Here is a 24532-nt window from a genome sequence, read left to right as displayed (position 1 = left end):
CTGGCCCTCTGATTCTCAACTCCTGAGAAGACCTTCACATGTGGGGGTCCTTCCTAATAAATCAGACTCTCCCAGGTCTGAGTTGAAGAGATGGAAGACAGAGAGGGAAGTGTGTGCCTCTTTTAGCTGGAAGGATCATTTACTTCTTACAATTTACTTCTTACATGGCTCCTCTCTCTCTGTGTAACCCCATTAAACATCTCCTGCTTGCAAGATAGTCCCTAATCAGGCTTCCAGCTTAACATTTCACGTCAGCCATTGAAAATCTATCATACAGGTTTTATTTGTTTCATATTGCTGCTATAACAAATTACTATAAATTTAGAAGCTTGAATAATATAAACGTATTATCTTATAGTTCTGGTGGTCAGAAGTCTGAAATGGCTACCTCACTGGGCTAAAATCAAGATGCCAGCAGGGCCACATTCTTTCTTGGGGCTGAGGGCAGAATCCGTTTCCTTTCCTTCCCAGCTTTAGTGGCCCTGCCCACATTCCTTGGTTCACAGTCCCACCTTCCATCTTCAAAGCTGCAACAGTGGTGACATCTCTCATCCCACATCACTCTTCCCCTCTCTTCTGCCTCCTCCACATTCAAGGAGCCTGTGGGTACATCGGGCTCAACTGGGTAACCCAGATTCTCTCCCTGTTGTAAAGTCAGCTGACTAGAGACCTTACTTCCCTTTTGCCAGGTGATGTAGCAGTCATAGGTTCCAGGGACTAGGGCATGGACATCTCTGGGAGACCATTCTTTTGCTGAACACAGACCTATGAGATGGTGGGTGAGATGGACCCAGGGGAAACAGTCTAAAGAAGGTTTTATACAGTTAGTGTGGCTGAGAACGCAACCCCCAGGTTTCTGCCTCTTCGACCTTTGAAAGGGAGCGGAGCAGTGAGTTCCATGGATCACAGTCCCCTTCTACACAGCCCAAAGCTGAGTGGTTTTGCCGTCACCTGCTCAGGTTCTCTGCTTTCACACCGTAATCTCAGTTCCTCAGGAAATTAGCTTCCTTTGTTTCTCTGCAGAAGAATCTTTTAAAATAAAACCTTCCGTTACTTTCCAGGGGCTGGGTGAGAACCATTGTGGAGGAGAACACTGTGTGGGAAGTGCTGATGGGAGAGGTGAAACAGGGCCACCTTTTTCAGGACAGAAGCTATTTCTTTGGCACAGATGTGAATGGTCATTTTGGCAATTCAGACTAGACCTTCGTTATCTACCACTTTTGTCTTTTATTCACTAGATGAGGCAAGACTGCTTTAACATTTTCTCTCCACAAAAGAAATCTTGGCATATATGCCCTCTATCATGTTATTTTCTGGGCTTGATTAGCCAAGGAGTGGCCGGTGTGTGATCTGCCTCTTTCTAGATTGTGGGAAGGGAGAGGCAGGCTTCCTTTCTCTTGTTCTGCCTTTGCTGAGCCCTCAAGACGACCTGGTTTTCTTAACAAGCATCATTAAAAAGACACTTTGTAAAAGAGAGAAGGTTCCTGTAAGATCAGCTCAACATAAAGTAATTATCTCAGTCCTTAAACACTTACACATTGTAAATGATCATAGATGAATTTCTCAGTGGCCTCTTTCTCCGAAACTTCAAACAGCTGGAGCTATAAATCAGGAAGAGAAGATTAAAATGAGAAGGAAGATGAAAGCTACACCTATAAGATGTCAATTCACTGTTATTACCTCAAGGGAGATTTTTACTTCATTGTAAAATCACATTGCTAAAAACTGACTTATTCTCTTACATAAGGCCATATAAAACATGGTAAAATTGGGTAGCTACTGGCCTCATGTTTACATCCCTCAGTTTTAAATCAATATGATATCTTGAGCAGTAAAACCATAAACAGACACCCCCCCACACACACACACACACTCCAATAGGTAGAGTTTAGTTATGTTTAAGACAGTGGCATGGACATGCACTTTATGATGATTTCAGGTATGGGATATTCTTGATCATGATGGAAGGAGAAATCCGTAGCAGGATTCTCTGTTTTGGCTGCTTGGATCACCTACAACCCTTGCCCCTCACCTCTTTGAATGGTGCCACTGGCCCTAGCAGACACTCATAGAATCATCGATGGGGCCCCACCTCCATTTCCATGGTGAACCAATACCCAGGCTTTGTCCACCCTTCTCTGTCAGAACGGGCAAGATTGCACTCACCCTCTCAGTGAAATTGTCCTCAGCATAGTCAAGAGTTGAGGTGACTTGAATGTCCTCAGTGACAAGACAGACAGTGGCCTTCTGAGTTTCTCCTGCCACCCACAGGATACCAGCGAGTGCTGCAGCCAGGGCCTGCTTCTGCTCTTGCTTGCTTATTGCACATAGACTGCGAGGCAGGAGGTGGGGTCAGAATGAACTGTCATCTGGACATGTGCAGGGGCCTCCACTCTTATGAACTTTGAATGCAGAGTTGGTTCCTTCATCAACCTACACTGTGAGGATATCATGAGGGCTTTTCCTCTCTGCTGTCACTGGAACTGGCATCCTTGCAGCAGCATATTGCTCTTAGTGATATGGGGCAGGGAGGTGTTAGTACTGCCATCACTGAGTCCCACCTCTGTCCTCTCTCCAGAACTCTAGCAGAGACTCAGCCCCAAACAATTTTCCCAGTTTTATCTCCCAGATTTCCATTTTGCAAACCCTCTGCCCCAGATGGACCAGTCCCTGAACATATTTCACACATTTGCTCATGCACTTGTCTGCCTTTAATATGCACGCCATGTATGTCCTGTCTGCCTGACCACAGCGTGGGCATCACTGGAAGTCTACTTCAGGTTGCCCGCCTTAACCCGGAGCTGACACTCACTGGCACTCACTGTGCCCAGTGTTGTTCTGAGCACTTCACACATATCAACTCATTTAGTCCTCACAACAACCTGCGAGGTAGATACTATTACTAGTCCCATTTTAGAGGTGAAGTTAAGACAGACATGTCATTCATCTTTAAAGTGGTAGAGCAGTGATTTGAATGTGGGCAGTCTGGCTCCTGATTCCCTAGTCCTAACCATTACACTCCACTGAATAATAATCTCAGGCTTCCCAACCTCCCAGGAAATAGAAACCCACCTTTAGTCATGTACTTAACTCTGCCTGTTTTCTCAGTATTTTACATTGACAATTGTTCTCCCAATGAAGAAACACACTAGGTTTAATTAATTAATTCATTAATAACTTATAGAATCCACCTAGTTCTGTGGCAATACAGAAATGAGTCACAAGGAGCCTCATACTCCAACATCCTAGTAGGAGGTGAATGAGAACAAAAGAGAGTGCTGTGAGAGTACAGGAGAGAGAACGCATGGCTGGAAAGGTACGGGAGGCTTCATGGAGCTGAACTATCACAGCAGTTACTCATCACCATGTATTTCATATTTGCCACAAGCCAGGACTGTGCTAAATGCTTTACATTCATGCAGCAAATTGTGTGCACTCCATCTAGATTCCCTGGGATCCCTTTTACTTAGATGGTGGACATATCACCCAGCTGCTTCCAGTACTGCTGCTACTGGTTCCTACTTTTCAACTTTCTCTGAAGTACTGGAGACACCTGGCCCAGAGGGGACGAGGAGTTATGCCTCTCCTGCAGGATGCCCAAGGCCGATGCCTGATGGAGTGGAGGTACCAAAGCCCTGCTCCCTCAGCTGTGGATGGGCAACGAGCTCCGGGGATCAGGTTGAGGCTAGACTTCACAAGAATCCTATTCTTTTTAAAAAAATAAATTATAATTGTTGAAAGTATTACATATGTCCCCTTCCTCCCTACTCACTGCTTCTAGCCTGCCCTCCTTCCCCACCCCCTGCCCCTGGCCTTCACCACACTATTGTCTGTGTACATGGGTTATGCATATATGCATACAAATTCTTTGGTTAATCTCTTTATACCCACCCACTCTATCCCACGCTTCTATGTCTCTGGTTCAATATTGTTCATCAGTTTATTTTGTTCATTAGATTCTACATATGAGTAAGATCATGTGATACTTGTCTTTCTTTGGCCCATTTCACTTGGCATAATACTCTAAAAGGTCCCTCCATACTGTATCAAAGGGTAAGAGATTCTCCTTTTTTTACTGCTGCATAGTATTTCTTGGTATAAATGTACCACAGCTTTTTTATCCACTCATCTACTGATGGGTACTTTGGCTGTTTCCAGATCTTAGCTATTGTAAATTGCACTGCTATGAACCTAGGCATGCATATGTTCTTTCTGATTGGTGTTTTGAGTTTCTTATGACATATTCCTAAGGATTACTGGGTCAAATGGCAGTTCCATATTTAATTTTTTGAGAAAACTCCATAATGTTTTCTATAATGGCTGTACCAGTCTGCATTTCCACCAATAGTGTACTAGGATTCCTTTTTCTCTATATCCTCTACAGCCCTTCTCATTTGTTGATTTGTTGATGGTAGCAATTTTGGCAGGTGTAAGGTAATTCCTCATTATTTTTTTTAATTTGCATCTTTCTGATGATTAGTGACTGAGCATTTTTTCATATGTCTCTTGGATATCTATTTGTCACTTTGGATGAGTGTTCATTTAGATCATTTGCTTATTTTTTAATTAGATTGTTTGTCTTCCTTTTGTTAAGTTGCATGAATTCCTTATATATTTTGGATAGTAACCTTTTATCAATATGTTCTCCCATACAATGAAATTTTTTTCCAGCACCTTTTCATTTTGTTGATGGTTTCTTTTGCTATGCAGCCTTTTTAAAATTTTGATGTAGTCCCATTTGTTAATTATCTCCTTAGTTTCCTTTGCCCTAGATATATCCACAAACATATTGTGATGAGAGATGTCTGAGATTTTGCTGCCTATAGTTTTTTTTTCCCCTAGGATTTTTATGGTTTCATGACTTACATTTACATCTTTTATCCATTTGAGCTTACTAGTATTTTTGTGTATGGTGTAAAAATGAACTAGTTTCTTTTTTTTTCCTTTTTCTTTCTTTCTTTTTTTGCATGTATCTGTTCAATTTTCCAACACTATTTATTTAAGAGACTGTCTTGACTCCATTGTATGCTGTTGCCTCCTTTTGTCCAATATTAACTGAGTGTAATGACTTGGGTTGATTTCTGGTGTCTCTGTTCTGTTCCATTGATCTATATGTCTGTTCTTGTGCCAATACCAGCATTTTGATTATGTTGGATTTGTAGTATAACTTGATATCTGGTTTTGTGTTTCCTTCATCTTTGTTTTTCTTTCTCAAGACTGCTGTGGCTATTCAGGTTCCAGATACATTTTTGGAGTATTTTTTCTAAATCTGTGAAATATGCTGTTGCTAATTTAATAGAGATTACATTGAATCTATAGATTGCTTTGGGTAGTATGGACATTTTAATGATGTTAATTTTACCAATCCATGAACACAGTATATTCTTCCAGTTGTTTATATCTTCCTCTATTTCTTTTTTTCAATATCCTGTAGTTTTCTGAATATAAGTCTTTTACCTCCTTGGTTAAGTTTATTTCTAAATATCTTAATTTTTGTTGTTGTTGCAGTGATAAATGGGATTGTTTGTTTAGTTTCTCTTTCTGAAAATTCATTATTGGTATATAAAAATGCCATTTATTTCTGGGTTTTATTGATAATTTTTATTTTATTTTATTTTATTTTTATTATTATTTTTTTTAATAAATTTTTATTGTTCATATTATTACAAGTGTTCCTTCCCCCCCCCCTTCCCACCCCACCCTCTGCCCTTTCCCCACTCCCAATTGTCCTCATCCATAGGTGCACAGTTTATGTTCAGTCTCTTCCCACATTCCCCTCTCCCCTTTTCCCCAAGAATCGTCAGTTCACTCCCCTTCCATACCTCTGATTCTATTATATTCAACAGTTAATATTGTTCATCAGATTTTTTTTTTTTAATTTCCTTGGTTTTTAGATTCACTTGTTGATAGTTACGTATTTGTTGTTCATAATTTTTATCTTTATTTACTTTCTCTTCTGAGAGAACCCCCTTCAGCAATTCATATAATTCTGGTTTGGTGGTGATGAACTCCTTTAGCTTTTTTTTATTAGTGAAGCTCTTTATCTGACCTTCGATTCTGAGTGATAGCTTTGCTGGGTAGAGTATTTTTGGCTGTAGGTTCTTGCTATTCATCACCTTGAATATTTCTTGCCATTCCCGTCTGGCCTGCATGGTTTCTGTTGAGAAATCAGCTGACAATCGTATAGGTGCTCCTTTATAGGTAACCACCTGCTTAGCTCTTGCTGCTTTTAATATTCTCTCTTTGTCCTTTGCTCTTGGAATCTTAATTATGATTTGTCTTGGTGTGGTCCTCTTTGGATTCCTCTTATTTGGAGTTCTGTGTGCTTCCTGGACTTGTAAGTCCAATTCTTTCCCCAGGTGGGGGAAGTTTTCTGTCACTATTTCTTTCAGTATGTTTTCGATATCTTGCTCTCTCTCATCTTCTGGGACCCCCATGATTCTGATGTTGGATCGTTTGAAGTTGTCCCAGAGGTTTCTTACATTATCTTTAATTTTCTGGATTCTCTTGCCTTCTAGCTTCTGCAGAGGAGTGTCTTCTGGCTCTTTATGTTCCAAGTCTTTGACTTGATTCTTGCGATCTTCTATTCTGTTTTTAGGACTCTGTATAATATTTTTTATTTCAGACAATGTATTCTTTATTTCTTGTTGATCCCTTATTATTTCTAGTTGATTCCTTTTCATATCCTCATAGGTCTCATTTATTTTATCGGCCTTTTCTAGGAGACTCTTGAAAAACCTTATAAGTGTGGTTTTGAACTCTATATCCAGTCGCTTTTTGTCCTCCATTTCTTTCATTTGTGATCTATTTGGTTTAGGCATTTTCGCAGGCAGCTTTTCTGATGGGGCGGGGTATCAGGGTGGAGCCTACAGCCTTGGCTTCCGTCAGCCCCGCCCTATGCGACTCCTGGGACTCAGGGTCCTTCAGTACTTGTTGCAAGCACCTCTGAGAGAAAGGTGCCCTCGATTTTCGCCTGCTACCAAACAGTCTATGCTCTCCCACAATGAGCCCGGTATTGGGGTTCAGTTCGGTTGGAAGTGGAGTTGGAGATGGCGTTCAGAGCAGTCTGGAGCCCCTGTCTCCTTCCCGCCAGGGCAGTGCTGCGGCACAGCCGGCCGTCCCTTCTCTGCGCGCTGTGTGCGTGCCTCTGGGACCTCCTTTCGCTGCTCCCCGGGTTCCGCCTTACAGCCCAGCTCCCTCTGTGTGAGCCTGGGTCCCCGGGGTCTGGCCTAGAATGGGGGTTCAGAGCAGTTGGGGGCCCAGCACAGTCGGAGTGTTTATCTCCTTCCCGCTTGGGAACGCCAGCCAGGCACTCGGCCTCCCTCCTCTCCGGCTCCGTCCTCTCCGCGCACCGCGTGTCTCCGTACCTTGGGCTTTTACAGCTCCTCCGTGCTTCCCTCTGGTTTTCTCCTTGCTTCTCGTTGTAGAATTTCCAGTCAGTCGACTTTCCTGTAGTTCTGGGTAATGTCCATTTTATATTTTAGTTGTATTTTATTGAAATTGTTGCGTGCGGCTGCGGCTAGGTGCCTACCCGAGCAGCCATCTTGGATTCTCCTGGGTTTTAATTTTGTATCCTGCTACAATGCCGAATTCATTTATTAAAGCTAGTAGTTTTTTGGTGGAGTCTTTAGGGTCTTCTATGTACAATGTCATATCATCTTTGAATAATGAGAGTTTTACTTCCCCATTTCCAAATTGTATGTCTTTTATATTTTCTTCTTATCTGATTGTTGTAGTTAAGACTTCCAGTTGAATAAGAGAAGTGAAAGTGAACATTCCTGTCTTGTTCTTTTTCTTAGGAGAAATGGTTTTAGTTTTTGCCATTTCAGTATGACATTGGCTATAGGTTTGTCTATTGGCTATGGTCTTTATTATATTGAGGTATGATTCCTCTCTTCCCACTTTGCTGAGTTTTTATCAAAAATGGGTGCTGTCTTTTGTCAAATGCTTTTTCTGCATCTATTGATATGATCATGTGATTTTTTTTCCTTTCAGTTTCTTTATGTAATGTATCACACTTATTGATTTGTGAATATTGTAACAGCTTCCCATCCCTGAAATAAATCCTACTAGGTCATGGTATATAATCTTTTTAATATATTGCTGGATCCAATTTTCTAATATTTTGTTGAGGATTTTAGCATCTTGTTCATCAAGGATATTAACCTATAATTTTCTTTCTTTGTAGTGTCATTATCTAGGATATTTTTTGCCTCATAGAAAGAGCTCAGAAGTGTTCCTTCCTCTTGAATTTTTTAGAATAGTTTGAGGAAGATAGGTGTTAGTTCTTCTTTTAATGTTTGGTAAAACTCACCTGTGAAGCCATCCATACCACTGCTTTTGTTTGCCAGGAGTTGTGGGATTTTTTTTTTAATCAATTTTATCTGTTGTTATTGGTCTATTTGGGTTTCCTGGCTCTTTCTGATTCAGTTTTGGAAGATTGTATTTTTTTAGGAATTTTTCCATTTCATCCACATTGTCTAGTTTATTGGCATAGAGTTGTTCATAGTATTTCCTTATAATCCTTTGTATTTTTGTATTGTCAGTTGTTACTTCACTGCTTTTGTTCCTGATTTTATTTACTTAGGCTATCTCTCTTTGTTTTTTGATGAAATATGTCTAAAGGTTTATCAATCTTGTTTATCTTTTCAAAGAACCAATTCTTGGTTTCACTGATTTTTTGTTTTTGTTTTTTCAGTCTTTATGTCATTTATTTTTGCTCTGATCTTTATTATTTCCTTCCTTCTATCACTTTAGGTTTTTCTTGTTCTCTTTCTAATTATTTAAGTTGTAGGGTTAAATAATTTATTGTAACTTTTTCTTGTTTTTTAGAGTAGGCCTGTAGTACTATGAACTTCCCTCTCAGGACTGCTTTTGTTGTGTCCCAGAGATTTTGGGTGGCTGCCTGTTCATTTTAATTTGTTTCCAGGAAGTTTTTTTTTATGTCTTTCTTGATCTCATTGGTAACCCATTCATTGTTTAATGATATTCTATTTAGCCTCCATGTGTTTGAATGTTTTTGGGTATTTTTATTGTAGTTGATTTCTAATTTCATGCCATTGTGATTTGAGAAGATGCTTGATATGATTTCAGTCTTCTTGAACTTGTAGAGACTTGTTTTGTGTCCTAACATGTGGTCTATCTTTAGACCCACATGCACTTGAAATGAATGTATATTCTGTAGTTTTGGGGTGAATTATTCTGTAATGTCAACTAAATCCATCTGACCTAGTGTGTCATTTAGAGTCACTGTTCAGAATCCTATTCCTTCTCAGCCTCTCCTTCCTCATCCTGCTTCCCACTCTTTTTTTCCAGGTTTCAACTGAGGGCATTCCCTTCATTAACCCCTCGTATAAGGAATTTCAGCTTACTCTGTTTCTAAGGAACCTGGCAATTCACTAACTTAGAACCTGGCAATTCAAAATTTAGTTCCAGTTTTGGTGATGACTTATCTTGCTTGAAGGAAAGTAGATGCCTTTTACTTATTTATATTTTCTCTAATAGCAAGCATAATGTTTTGCAAATAATAGAGTTTGTTAACTTCTAAGAATAAAGTAATTTGAACTAATGGCAAATACCAAACTCTGTACTTTGGCAGCCTGATTAGAGAGGAATAATTAGTCCTTCACTTATTAGGGGTTTTCATTGCCATTTTGTTCCTCCCTGGAATTGCTAGTTTGAAACTTCCTGTCGAATATTATCAAGGAAGCCCACCCAAGACCTGGTGTTTTATTTTATCTGACAGGGTGATCTGCAGCAGAGCATAAAACTGTCAGCATTATTCTGCAGCCGCACTTTGAGAGTAACCCCAGGAGAGCCGACCCCATCACAGCGCCCAGCTCCGAGGGAAGAACCAGCCCCATTTTTGTTTGTGAGCAAGTCTTCTTCCTGAGGGAACCCAGGGATTTCTGCTGTGATTATTTAGCAAATAAAGGTTCTCATGAAATGAGTGACTCTTCCAAGTACTTCCTCTTACCTGTGGAAGTTACCATCTTTCTCCTCCCTTGTAAACAGCAAGTACTTGATGATCAATCCTTGCACGGCCATCTGAACACTTTGGGCACCTCCCTGCAAAGGGGAAGATGAATGGTAAGGCTAGGAGCAGAGCTTCACAATGGTAATGGAGCCTCTCAGGGCTGATGTTCCAAGGGAGAACTCATGCAGATGGATATCATGCTCTGTTCTTCCGTGCAGCCCATCCCTTCTGGTGTACAGCAACCCCTAGACTGAGCAAGGGACATCGCACTACACTGACCCACCCTTCTCCATGGGCTGCTGCCAAGCTGGAATCTGCAGTGATCAACTTCCTTGTGGAGCACTGACACTGGGGATATGTGCTCTCTTCCACCCTGACTCCCTGGTGCCCCTGCTTCAGATCAACGTGCATATTTGTAGGAGATAAGGAAATAGATGTCTAGCTCTTGAACTTGTGTGTGTCTGCTGATCACTGACATGAATTATTAAGGTTTTGAATAAGCCAGAGAGAAGTTGCTAGATCTCCTGCCTCTAAATCTTCAGAGATGCTTAGGACTTGGGTAAAAATCCAGGAAAATTGGAAGTTACAAGGAGGGAGAGAGAAGAGAAAGAAGTCTGAGTCTTTGTTACAACTCAGACAGTAAGTTATAATTTTAAATAGTGTTATCATTTAATCTCAAATTTTAAATTATTGATATGTTTCTACAAGTTATTACAATGAAAACATGTGTTACATGAATGAGAATAAAAGGAAACATAGATAAGGAATATAGAATTGGGGTTTTTTAAAATTGTCATCTGCTATTACCTTTCCCACTTCCAAAGCAAAAGCCAGGTCTGAAAAAGGATCATGGAACCTGAAACAGGCCTTTTTCCAATCACAGCTGAAGACATAGACCGTATTTCCAAAGAGGCTCTGCTGCAGCTTCTGAGAGGAGGGAATTCAAACAGTGAGTTCAAAGGAAGAGAATTCTTCTGAGGCACTTTCCTCATCAACCTTAACTAAGGCAGTGAAACCACGGAGGTGGCCTGCCCCTTCCTACATTTAGAGCTACACTTCTCAATTTTAATTGTAAAGTACCGTGCAGAAGATTCATGTCAGGTTCACTGAGGACATTTGATCCTAAAAGCTCAGTATGCCAACCCTAAACCTATATAATCCCTATTTGATGTAATCCTTGTATCCTCTTTCATTGCTAGCCATCTCTCCTTTTACTCCACATAGTACATGCCAGGCTGTGGCTCTGTCCTTGTGCTGCTGCCCCTATATTCATGACTTGCTCCAGAAAAAAAGGAATAGCCTAGCTGGTATTGCTCAGTGGTTGAGCATCAACCTATGAACCAGGAGGTCAAAGTTCAATTCCAGGTGAGGTCACATGCTGGTTTCTGGGCTCCATCCCCAGTAGGAGGTGTGCAGGAGGCAGCCATCAATGAATCTCTCGAATCATTTATGTTTCTATCTCTCTTTCCCTCTCCCTTCCTGTCTCTGAAATCCATCTATACATATAAAGAGGTCATATGCTAATTGTCTGTTACTGTGTCCCAGTAATGACCAATTTGCATATTGACAGACCAACTGGAGGCTGGGTGTGCAGCAGGGGGCAGGCAGCTGGAACCAAGTTCCTGGGGGTCTAGAGAGTGCTTGACATGAGCTTGGACTGCAAAAAGGAAGAGAAAGCAGCCATGGATAGCTCTTCCAGTCCTCCTGCTCAGACACCCTACCTCAGGCCCCGTACCCCCGGGGTGACGGGGAGGCTGACAGGACTGGGAGAAGACCCAGCCTCAGGGTAGCTGCAGTCTGCACCTCTGATTCCTGATCTCTCCCCTCCTCATCCTCCCCTTTCTTCCCCCCCCCCCCCCCCCCCGCCATCCCCACCAAGGGTTCCCACAACAATAACACACCAGCAAACACCCATCAGCCCCCTCAAGGCACCTGGGGCCCTCTGCTGCTGGGCCTCCTTCACTAGGGTTGGGCATGTCTCTCCTCCCTACAACTCCAGACCCAGGTGGAGGCAGGCCTGAGCAGACCCCCAGGGTCAGATCCTTCCTCTTCCCCCAGCCCCCATAGCAGCAGTGCCATCTCTGCAGTGGAAGCAGGCTGAATCTCGTTGGGGACGCAGCTAAACCCACCTTACTAGCCTGCCTGGCTCTGCCCTGGCCCGGCCCCCACCCAGCTCCAGGAGATTGGAGCCCTGCCATGGATTTGTCCACATCTGGAGTAGTGCCTGGTACAGAGTAGCTCACAATAAGCATTTGTTTAATAATTTTTTAAAAAACCTTTCACTGTACATGTAAAGATCTTGAGGCCCAGAGCAATTAATTGGGATGCCCAAGGTTACATAATTAGTAAATGGCAATGCCAGGACCCAAATGCAAGCCTTTCAACATATACCAGTCAGGGTCCTAGCAGGAAACAGTGGCTCTCTCAAGTCAGGATGATTAACTTGAGGAAAGTTTAATAGAGGAACTATTTACAACGGTGTGGGCTACTTAAAGGGAAACCACAATGACTAATGCAGGGGAGAGGAGTGGTTATCTGAACCAAGAAGGAGAGTCCTAGGGAGGGGACTGCGTCGGAGGAGTGGTCCAGCCAGCTTTGCACGTGACTTCATTCCCTTCCCTCCCTCCAGGCTCCCTTCCGAGTTCCCATTAGATAAACTGGACAGAAAGCCAGAGGAGGAGGGAGCACTACAGTCAGTCTCAGGGTGCATCTGAAATGGCACATGAATGACACTTGCTGAAATGCCTCTCCAGGGGATCACCCAGAGCAGTGAATTAATGAATGAAGTAAACATAACCTGGGGCCCATCTATCGGCCAGACCTTATGCTGGGGCCACCAGGCTGTGCTTCCTGCTCCCCAAAAGCCATCTCTTTGCCTGCTGCCCTCTATTCTCTATTACAGCTTCATCTATTCATTACAGTCTGCCCAGAATACCTGCTCTCCCAGCACTACATGCGGTCCAGCCAGTGTAGTGTGATCCTGCTGGGTAGAGTTGCAAATACACCAAGGTTTGCTTATTGGTTGCCAATAAAAGAGGCTATAGGAGTGTGTTCTGGGTTGGGTTCTAGAGGGCTCTGGTTGTGGAGGAGGATGGGAAATTGCCACTGGAGGGAAGGAAGGCATGGCGTGAGGCTGGTGGAAGAGCCAGAGGCAGGTGCAGAGCTCCATGAGCTCACCTGGGCCAGCAGTCCTGACCAGAGTTCACTGCAGCACATCCACCTAAGACGTTAGATTGGGGGAGGAGGAAGGCTATGATATTGGAAATAGGGCCACAAAAGGTGAGAGGTAGGAGAGCTGGGAAAAGCAAGGGTACTAGGTCCCTTCACCTAACCCTACTTCCTGAGCAGATTCCCAACAAAGCGAGTGTGCGAATGGCAGGAAATCCCACACATGCCTATTTCAAACAGAGGGGGAAGAAGACAGCAGAATGGCGACAAAAATGCATAATTCAGTGGGTGTTAGGATTCAATAGCTCTGATAATTTGCCAGGCAGCTGTACTGCCAAAACGTGTAGAATTGGCAAAGCTTCTAAATGACCTCCTGGGACACAACATATTGAGAACCCCTAGGTGTCATCTTCAGGTCCAGGGATTGTTTAATCAATGGGACCACTATTTAAAGGACACCCTATCATCTGGCCCATATAATGGGAATAAGCCCAAATCTTTTTTTTTTTTTTTTTTTTTTTTTTTTTTTTTTTTTTTTTTTTTTTTTTTTTAAGAAAAATCAATCATCTCTACTTCTGGGACTTCTTTAATACTTCATCAATCCATTTCAGGCTATAGTGGTCTGATTCCTTTGTATCCCAGTCTTTTCCAAAGGTAGAGAATTGCGATGGAAAAGTCAGTGGGGAGGTGTTAATTGCATTGTGTTTATGTTTGTGGAGAAAGGAGAAAATTCGGATCCAGACTCTACTGCCTCCACAGAACAGAGGGAGACTGGAAGACTCTGGAAGCATCTGTGAATGCATTTTTCTATTTTTAAAGTTTGTATGTGTGTTTTTAAAAATAGATTGTGTATCCACATGGTTCAAAATCCAGAATACAAGAAGGCCGCTGAGAAAGACTCCCTCACACCCGAGCCTCTGGTCCCCGTGCTCCCACGGCTCCATGCTGTGCGCTCGTCTGGAATTTCTGCAGCACACACAGGCAAATACCAGTAGAGAATTATAGTTTCTCTTTCTTTCACACAAAAGCAGCCTACTTCCATATATATAAATTTTAAAGTAATATTCTCATTGGCATTTATTTCAATACTTCATTTTTATTAGAGGGTATTCATTAGAAGCATTATCTTGGCCAGTAAAATACAGCTAGTTGCTCTAACTTTTGTTCCTCCAGCATAGTGTGGCCGTGTGACCACAGAGGCTGGTTACACTCACAGGATGACGCATCAACTGTCTTCATTACCCAAAGGGGAGGATTCGCTAGATAGAGACCTAAGACACAAGTGAAGGCACCACCCAGGGCTGGGAGGCCAGCAAGCAAAGTGTAGCATCTTATGAGAGCCCTGCTGACCTGCCTTCTGTGACCTCTGGCATTGACTAGAGGAGGAAAGGTGGATTGAGGTGGAAAGACTTTTGATGAGAAGGAGCAAATAAGTCTCCAGTACACTTGTGCTGCACATGTGACAGTGGGGCCTGTGAGAATATGCATGATAAAAAGCAATGGAGTGAGGGAGGTAGGGGAGGGGTTGGAGTTCCTAAATCTAGGGAGCTTAAGGAAAGGCCATATTTAGAGTAGGAAACACTGTGCTCTGGCCAGCTCCACCTGTGCTCGAAAAGCAGTTACAGCCCTGGCTGGGTGGCTCAGTTGGTGGAAGCATCACCCCATACACCAAAAGGTTATGGGATGGGGATGATGCTTGGGCCATGTAGGGGAGGCAACCAATCCACGTTTCTCTCATATAGAAGGTTCTCTCTCTCTCTCTCTCTCTCTCTCTCTCTCTCAAATCAGTAAACATATGCTGTGTGAGGATTAAAAAAAACAGGTGGAGGCTTCCAGGCCCCCTCAATAACCCCTCAGCAGGGGCCGAGGACGGTGCCGGACCATGGAGCTGTAGCACAGGCACCTGCTGCTGCTGTGTGCTCAGATGGCCAAGCTCGGCCCGGAGGTTTCTGCACCCATGCCCAGGTGTAGGACAGCCTGGGTCAGGAAGGAGGTGCTTCTTCCTCCTCTTGCTTTTAGGGTCCTGGGAAAGGTCTCTGCCCAAGGCTCTAGAATACAGTGTGAAGTTGGGGGATGAGGTGAATGTGGGGGCTACATTGGAGGGTCGTGAAATTGGAGGGATCTCTCACCTAGCAGGTACTGTTTTCCTGACTCCGTCCTTGGCTGAGCTTCCCGTTTCCAATGTGACTCTTTGACCGTGACAGCTGGTTCTTTGGGACATTTGCCAAAGCCCTGCCTCCAGCCCTGGCCTGTTTAGTCCAGTGAGTTGCTGTTGGTCCAGCCTCCTAGCTGGGTTTCCATTGCCTTTGGCACCCACCCTGGCTAAATTTTGAAATAAGCAAATGGTCCTTAGGACCCAAAACTTTCAGATTTACTTGGATCCTCATATATCATGTTCTTTTTCAAATCTGCATATTAGTTTGCAGTCCAAGAACATCTTTTTTTCCTGAGATCAACTCTTGCCCAGGACTGGGTCTGGCACATCTCCCCACCTCCCTCCCTCCTGCCCACACTCGGACAAGGGCCTGTCTCACCCCTCGACATTGTCTTACATGTTTGTAGCACTCTCCAGCCAATCTACCCTACCCTACCTTATATGGTGACTCATCTGACTTTACTCCCTCAAATTTAACTGTCAGGTCCAGGAAGTGAACAAAGAGAGACTCCGTGTTTGGGAGGAAAAGACTGTAACATCAGCAGTGCCCTTGAAAAATACTATAAATAAGTCATTTTAATTATATCTTCCTTCCACCAATAACAACTGTCAGTAGTCTTATCTTCGTAATGGTCTCACATGACAGCAGATAAGATTCTCCAGCTTGGGGAAGATTACGTTTCATTTCATGTTTAATTGACAAGCTGTACTCACTGTGGCCATTGCTAGGGAGACAGGAAAGCTGTTCCACTTTGAAGAGATGATGGAGGGCTTGGGAGCAGAACAAGGGCCACTTGATGGCAAGAGTCCTTGTCTTTTGGGCTGAGGGGTTCCTGGTCCATCTTCACTCTTATCAGCAGACACATGGCTGCCTCCATGATTCTGTGTCACATGCCACCGTCAAAAACAAAACAAACAGTGCTGTATGACCTCTCCCTTTTTCTTTCTTTCTCTCTGAAATACTTTTTATCAGAAAATGTTGTCTCCCTTTTCAAGATGTCTCAAAATTGTGATACACAGCAATGAAAGAGGCAGAAAAACCCCAATGTCTGCATCAAAAGGGCTTCTCCTAAGATTTATGTGACTCAAGGAGGTTAAGTGCAACTATGGAAACATAATTAATGTTTAGAGAAGAATATAAATGTCATGTGTCTTGTTTCGAGGGGACAGCATCTTATAAATAACAGGTAACTTTTTCAAGTCTATACAAGGTATTTTTATTATATTGTTAACTGGCCAATAAATGAAGTTGTTACCTCTTTTTACTTTTCTCAGATTCCTATTCCCCAATATGTGAGTATAATTTTCTTCTTCCTTTTAAAAAAATACATTTTTATTGATTTCAGAGAAGGAGAGAGAGATAGAATGATGAAAGAGAATCATTGATCAGCTGCTTCCTGTAAGTCCCCTACTGGGGATCAAGCCTGCAACCTGGGCATATGCCTTTGACTTAGAAACGAACCTGGGACCCTTCAGTCCACAAGCTGATTCTCTATCCACTGAGCCAAACCAGCTAGGGCTAATTTTCTTCTTAAAAAAAAAAAAAAAATTCATGCCCCATCATTAAGGTAAAAAAATCTATTTTTATTTTTGTGTGACTGATTTTATGGCATTTAAATATGTTAGCATTAACTCTTCTTCCAATTTACTTAACTTCTACACTAATGTTATGAAACAAATCTGTCCTATTGGTGCTGAAGCATGAAAGAAACTGCTTTCTTAGTTTTTCTGGGTTCCTAGAGGTGAAGATGTTTTCTTATCTCAGAAATATAGCATCCAGTCACAGGCTACTGATGGGATAAGATGCATTTTTGTAAATCAAATGGAAAATCTTTACTTTTGTGCCAGGGGTTTTCACCACCTGCATAAAGTATTACTTGGCATTTATTTATTTATTTATTTATTTATTTATTTATTTATTTTCTTTCAAAGATTGTTTTATCATTTGAGCATTCTATTTCCCCAAATGTCAACTATCTCCATTTAGTATTTCCAGAACTAAAGTAAAATCACTATCTCCCTGATTCTCATTTAGACTATGGTTAAGAGAGTAGCACAAATAAGGCTTTTGATCACAGATTAGTTGGGGCAAGATGCTTTAGTGTTGTGGTTAAAGTATTAATAATTCCATTGTTTGATTATATCATATACTACTGAAAATCACATTAATATTTTGTGCTGTGTTTATTCAATGAATTAGTATCTAAATATAAAGTCTATTACCTTCTAAGTTTTTCAGGTGACATGAAATACAAACATTTTTTATTTTAACATTGTATAACAGATTTTAAAATACTTTCTTAATACCAGAATTCCGTCATCTTTCTCTCCTTTGAAAATGGTGAAGGAAAACAATTTCTCAGAAGTTGAATAAAGGTAAGTGTTTTCAAAACTGCTTTTCCTCAGGGACACTGAGCTCTTTGTTCTCAGAATACAGCGTCATTTCACAAGAGTGGGAACCCTAGATTCTAATATTACTTTTTTTCTAAAATAATAACCATATAGTGCTTTAATGATGAAAAAATAGCTCTTAAAAGTAGGAAAATAGAAAGAGATTTGTATGAAAAAAGAAAGCATAAGAAAAGATATTCAACAGGCTTTCTAGCTGTATGTTTTCACATGTTAAATGCTGTGCCTGAGTGACATTATGTGCATACAATAAGTGGATTTTGCTGTTAACGTGGTTGTTTGAAGAAACAACTAGAAGAAAACACATTGGCTTTGAGAAAAATAATTACCTGAGAAGTTGTATTATTGGTTCCCAACCTAAAGATGAAAGAGAAAACATCAAGAAAATTACTTACTCTTTTCTACCCTCACATGCAAACCTCCTCAACCCAGCCTTACTGGGAAAGTCTTTTTCTGCAAATAGTTATGACTGAAGTGTTTTAAATGTAAATTGATAATGGAAGCTTTTCATGGAGCAAGTGTAAAAGATGATTACTTAAATACCTAAAATCCCTCTGCTTCTATTTCTAGAAATAGAAAAATGAGAAAACGAGAGCATCTTACCTGTGATAACTAAAGATTTCCCTCCATTTGTCAAGAAAAGAAATTTTCCTAGTTATCTCCTCCAAATCCAGCTCTTTGGAGCTTTGTTCCTGGTCCAGGAATGCCATAGCTGTTTAGCTATATAATGTACAGAAATGGAAGGAGGAAGTAGTTAAAATGGACGAGAGGTCGGGCAGTGGAGAGGTGTGGTGGCTGTCACAGGTGGCCAGGTGAGCACTGCTACCCCTACTTTGACCAGCAAGATCACAGCCCAGCTGCTACCCTGGGCTCTCTGTGAGCCCGTTATCAGATCCTGATTAAACTTTCATTAGAGCTGGAATACTTTGTGTATTTTTGTTCACTATATAGATGCCATGAATGTTTAATCCAAGACACAGATTTATAAACAAAAGGATTGCAATTACTTATCTGTATCAAAGCAACTGGGATACTTGAATTGATGAGAGATGCATGCTGGTGGAATGTGATACTACCCAGTGCTGAAGTGCCTCTAGGAAATATTAGTGAACAGAAAATATGCAGCCAAAGATGGTAAAAGCCACCCTGTTATATCAAAGAACTCTATGAACTACAGTTGAGTAATATGTAGGCCAAGGAAAACACAGGTCAATTTGCTGTAGATTTTTAGTACACAGAAATCTTGCACAGTTTGTAGAAGAACTAGCTTGATTTGTTTAAGGGAGAAACAAATTGTAGTTTTAATAACTGAGATAATAAGGAATATTGATGGTTGTGATTGTTAATTTTATGTGTCAACTTGCTAGGATATGGTAACCAGTTTTTGGTCAAACACCAGTAGAGGTGTTGCTGCACAGGTATTTTTTACATGTTGTTAACATTTAAATAGATTTCGAGTAAAGAGGATTATTCTGCATTGTGTGGGTGAGCCTCATCCAATCAGTTGAAGGCCTTAAAAGAAAAGACTGGGGGTCCCCGAAGGAAGAAGGAAGTCTTCCTCCAAACAACCTTCCTATCTGAGCCACAGCATCACCTCTTCCTTGGGTCTCCACCTGCCAGCCGGCCCTGTGTGTACATTTCAGAATTGCCAGCCTGGAAATCATGTGAGCCAATTTCTTAAAATAAATCTCTCTCTCTCTCCACTATCTTACTGGATTTGTTTCTATATAGCACCTTAAGTAATACAGTGGTGTTCATAAAAAACAAACTGGTGCCCTACCTGGTTTTGCTCAATGGATAGAGTATTGGCCTAAGGATTGAAGGGTTCTGGGTTTGATTCTGGTCAAGGGAACATGCCTGGGTTGCAGACTCAATCTCTAGGATGGAGTATGTGTGAGGAAGCCAATCAATAGTTCCCTCTCATCATTGATGTTTTTCTCTCTCTCCCTCTCCCTTCCTCTCTGAAATCAATAAAAATATATGAAAATATACTAAAAACAAAACAAAGAAAAACAAAACAAAACTGGTTACCAGTAAGTGTTCTTATCTTTTCTGTCTTGGTTGAATACTTCAGTTGAACCTCTTCAGATGGAGGTCACCCTATATAATAAAGAGCTAATATGCTAATTAGAAAGAACAGTGGAAGTCCTCTGGACAAAACCTGGGTTGTGAGGGCTGGCCAGGGCTGTGAGGGCCAAGTCCCTTGCACAAATTTCGTGCATCGGGCCTCTAGTTTTCTCTATAAACATTTCTGATCATGAGTTTTGTAAAATCCTGGGAATGCTAAGAAGTCAAGAAAAAGAGGTCCTTTGGATTTATTATGATTCAAGTGGTCAGCACGGAGGGGACTGCTTATATATAACACTAGTGACTCATAGTGCGAAAACTCCCAAGACATGGGACTCTTCCCCCACGCCCCTCATCCCTGGGCCATGGGACCTTACCTGAATGCTCTGAGCACAAACCCCTGCACTTGATACTGGTATGAGGTTCATGTTGGCAGCCATCTTGGCTATGGCCCCTTACACCTCACTATGCCCCTCACACTGGTCTGGTCATTTTGCTTATTCACGTTAAGCCCCATCTGCCCAACAACGCCTTAAGCCACGCCCTCTAAGAGCACCTCAGCTTTGCTCAGAGCCTCTTCCAGGGTCTTGAGCATCTGTGTGGTAATTTGGCCGTGGCCTTGCCCTCTGCCTAGGTTCAAACCACCTTCTAGCAAGACTATCTTCATGACACCTCTCAGGGCAGCAAAGCTACATACGCCCTACGGAACAGGTGCGCCCTCACGTTCAGGGTACATCTTTGCATGTAACACTGCTCCGTGGCCCCTCCTCTGTATTGGTGTTCACCCTCATTCTACTGACTCCACGTCGGTTCCTTGTCCCATGGTCCTTCTTTGAACTCTAGTGAGTCCTGTGCCTGAATTTCCCCTCCCATGGCCATGGCCATGCCCCTACCCACAAGGCCAGCGCCTACAGTCCTTCCCATGGTTCCAGGCTCTGCCCCTCCAGTCTGAGTCCTGGAGTCCTGCCCGGCATGGCCTGCATGCTGCAGGATGACCCCAAGGCCTGAAGTGCCACCCCAATGCCCTGTCTCTAGGCAAGAGGGGCCACAGAAACCCTGGCAGAAGCTGCAGGGAGCAGATGCTGGGACCCTCAAGGGGCTGCAGGAATCCCTGTAGAATCCATGCACCAGTACCACTCTGTGGGGCCTGGTCACTCCGTGCCTGCTGCCCAGAGGCTCTCTGGCTCAGAGGCCCAACTGCAGCTGGGTGAGGAATGGTTGCCTCACAAGCATTCCACCAGTCTGCTCAAGCTGCCCACTCTCAGCAGCCGCCTTCCTCCCGCAGGGCCGGGGAACTCTGGTGGGGCTGAGAGGACTGGGTGTTGCCATCTTTTGGCTATGGGCACTGTCATTTTTGTGATGGAGTGACAGTTAATTTGCATATTACCTTTTTATTAGATAGGATTGTAAAGACCTTGAAACACAGCAAGTCACTACATGAACCAGAGATGAATTTAAATGTCCATAGTTTTGCCTTGGTTTCCAGTTTTTTACACCTCTAGTTTCTTGAGCTAATTTTTGGTGGTTGTTTAACCACTTGATAGGTCCCATAAATTTCCACCAGATTTAGTATTTTTATTGTAAATATAAAGGGCATAAAAATTCTTTCTAAGTTTCCTTTTTTTAAAAAAAAAAAGTTTTATTGTTTTCCTCTTTATAATTTTATAATTTTGATGGTAGTATCAGTATTTAATACTTATTGCTCCCCCCAGTATAAAAAAAATATAAGAACTTACTTGATTTTTGCTCTCAAATAATATCATGGTCAGAAATGTCTATGAATTTTCCATTTAGAAAATCATATTAAAAAATAAATTCTGGGCCTGCTGTTTAAATTATTTAACAACCCAAAACTTAGAAAATTATTTTCCTTAAGAGTCATTATTAAAAATGTATATTTTGGGCTACATCTGTGTCTAATTTACAGAATTCTGTGATGGCAGAAGTATAAATTGTAATGATTAGACTGCTTACCAATAAATCATTCTATTGTTTCAAAAATAGATTTTGGGTTTAATAAACATATTTTGAGTATTTCCTGTGCACCAGACACTTGGAGATGCCGAGGTAAATAAGATGTGGTTCATGCTCTTCTAGTGGAAGAAACAGACACATACAAAAGAGAAAGTGCTACATGGACAGTGGCTCAAAGACCGTGGGAGCTCAGGGGACAGGAAGAGAAAGAGAAAGAGAGAGAGAGAGAGAGAGAGAGAGAGAGAGAGAGAGAGAGAATAGAGCATGGCTTCTGGGTCCAAACTCTTAGTTTTGAATCATGGTTTCATCTCCCACTAGCTTTATGGCCTTGGACAAATTATTTAATCTCTCTATGCCTCAGTTTATTCATCTGTGAAATGGGCATAATTTCATACCTTTACTATACTGAGATTTCTGATAATCTATGTAAATGGCATATCACTTATTTAGACCTTTTTCATCTTCCCATTGTTTAATTCCCTGAATCAAATATAGTAATTATAAAGATTTTGCTACATATTGTCAAATTTCATCGTTGTTCTTGAGTATTCCTTACCTAGCCCCTCTTATTCCTTATCTCTGACTTAGAATTCATGGTCCCACCTTTCTCAATAAAGAAAATGCTGATTTTATTTCCCTATCTTTCTCTCTCTTCTCAGTTAGATGTTGATAAAGGCTCTACAGATAAAAGGGCTGGTCTCTGCAATATACCAAGAGTTAAGCACCTGATTCTCCTACATCAGAGGAAACCACCATTTTCTTGGGCATTTTGTCTAAAGAGTTAAGAGTAGGAGGCCTGGCTGTAAGAAGTGGGGTGAAAAGAAAAGATAGCATTGGGGGTACTGATCCAGGTCTGGAGGAATAAATAGGGCAGGGAGGGATACAGAAATATGTAGACTCTGGAATTGTCCCTTCAATATTCTTAATGCCTTGCCTCCTCAACATGACATGAAATCACCTAAAACTTCTGCCCTAAGACTGCCCCTGACACATCAAAGGCTTGGGGTAGCAATAGGCCTGCAGCGACAAAGTGAAAGAGCAAGGACAAAGCAGGGACCATAGGGAGGAAGAGAGTTTTGCAGCCAGGCGGTGGGTTGGGGGTAGAAGGGGACAGTAGAGATTGTTCCCCTATAAAGGAAATGCACTGAGTAAGTGCAGCAATCTGTGCCTTAATCCATTTGCTTTCTTTGCTTACATTTTGAAAAAACAATAGCACTGATTTCATGAGAAAAGCTAGTATTTATTCCAAACTTGGAAATTGGTGTGTAAAAATTTAATGTTATTAACATTTTCTATAGTTTCCTGGAAAGTTATGACTGATCTTTTAGTCATTTACTCAATTTAGTCTTAAACTGAGATTTGAAAAACGTTGGGCTTGCAAGCATTTTTGACTAGCTTGCAAAATTATCCCCAACATTTTTCCTTGATGTTTTCATATGATGCTTCATAAACAGAAATCAGAAGCAGAATTTTAGAGCTGTTGATTTAAAAAAACAAAAAACAAAATCTCATTAGTGTTTAATTAACCTTACCCCTGAAAAACTTTTCCGTAGGATTAAGTTAAATCCTTTATGCTTTAATTATCATTCATTTTCTTTATTTCTACTTTCTGTGGAGATGGAAATTTCCTGATTATATTCCTTCCTAAAAGATGTCTGCCAATTCACTGGAAACTGGAAGATGGCTGACAAAGTCTCCTTTTGTTCTTTGGTGCAGGGGAGAAAGAGGGTGTCAGGTCCAGGATTAAGTCCCAGAGCCTCTTCCTGACTGAGTAACCTTGGAGCTTCATTTTCCGCATCTTCTTTTACTTACCTCAGAGAATCAAAATGAATATGATTTATGAGAAAATTACTAACTTATAACCAATGTTTTCTTACCTCTTGTATGTTAAAAATGCTCTTTTAAAAGTTTTATTTTCCCTGCCTTTATGTATGTTAGGGGTTGCAGCTTGGGCCAGGGATAGAGCTAAAAGTAAAAAGTCCTTAAGTGATAATACTGGGGCATTGGCCCTAACTCAATATGTAGCCTTCTGTTGATCATTTAGCCACTGGTGTGAGTCCCGGTCCTCATCTAAAAGGCCTAAAGACCAGTGTGGTATGATGTAAAATATATATTTGATCATTGTCTCCAGTGCCTGGCATAGAACTTCAAAAATTCTTAGAATATCCTGAGTTGCAAGGATGATAGGACTGTCTTTTGTTCTAATTCAGCTTGGCTGGGCTTTCGATGACTTCAGAATGAGAGGTGGTCATCAGAAAGACCATGCCTTCATGAGAAGTCTGATATTTTCAGCCCCAGACCCCAATCTCTAGGGAGGAGAGACAGGTTAGAGGTTGAGTTCATCTCTAATGGCTGATGATTTAATCAATTATGACTATGTAATGAAACCTACACAAAACCCTAAACAATGAGATTTGGGGAGCTTCCAAGTTTGTGAACACATCCATGTGCTGAGAGGCATACCCCAACTCCACTGGGTCCAGGGTTGTATGCTAAGGACCCTCTGGACCTCACGCTCCCTGTATCCTTCTTCATCAGGCTATTTATTGTATCCTTTATCACAAAATGTTATTCATAAGCAAAGTGGCTTCCTGAGACCTGTAAACCATTCTAGCAAATTAGTGTACTTGAGGAGGGGGTTGTGGGAACCCCCAACTTATGGATGCTTGGTCAGAACTACAGATGACTTGATATTTGCTACTGAAGTGATGGCAGTCTTGTGGGACCAAGCACGTAAACCTGTGGAGACTAACTCCAGGTAGTTAAGAAAGGAATTCAATTTG

At 41.7% G+C, this 24532-nt stretch overlaps 1 protein-coding gene across 1 annotated transcript in view; it reads right to left on the bottom strand.

Annotated features, from left to right (window-relative positions):
* MINDY4B (MINDY family member 4B) overlaps nt 1–18418 on the bottom strand; it is a gene marked incomplete at both ends in the record, with an annotated part of 36181 nt that extends 17763 nt beyond the window's left edge. The window contains 7 exons of the mRNA XM_084870752.1: nt 1536–1601; nt 2167–2332; nt 9977–10068; nt 10784–10903; nt 16014–16181; nt 18038–18065; nt 18312–18418. Of these exons, the coding sequence (XP_084726878.1) occupies nt 1536–1601; nt 2167–2332; nt 9977–10068; nt 10784–10903; nt 16014–16181; nt 18038–18065; nt 18312–18418 (747 nt within the window). The remainder of the gene's footprint in view (nt 1–1535; nt 1602–2166; nt 2333–9976; nt 10069–10783; nt 10904–16013; nt 16182–18037; nt 18066–18311) is intronic.
* Between the last annotated feature and the right edge of the window lie 6114 nt (nt 18419–24532).

This window comes from Pipistrellus hanaki (assembly GCF_964339955.1).
Source record: "Pipistrellus hanaki genome assembly, chromosome: 2".
NCBI lineage: Eukaryota > Metazoa > Chordata > Mammalia > Chiroptera > Vespertilionidae > Pipistrellus > Pipistrellus hanaki.
The sequence above is the reverse complement of the archived record's forward strand: the minus strand, read 5'-3'. Positions and strand labels throughout refer to the sequence as shown.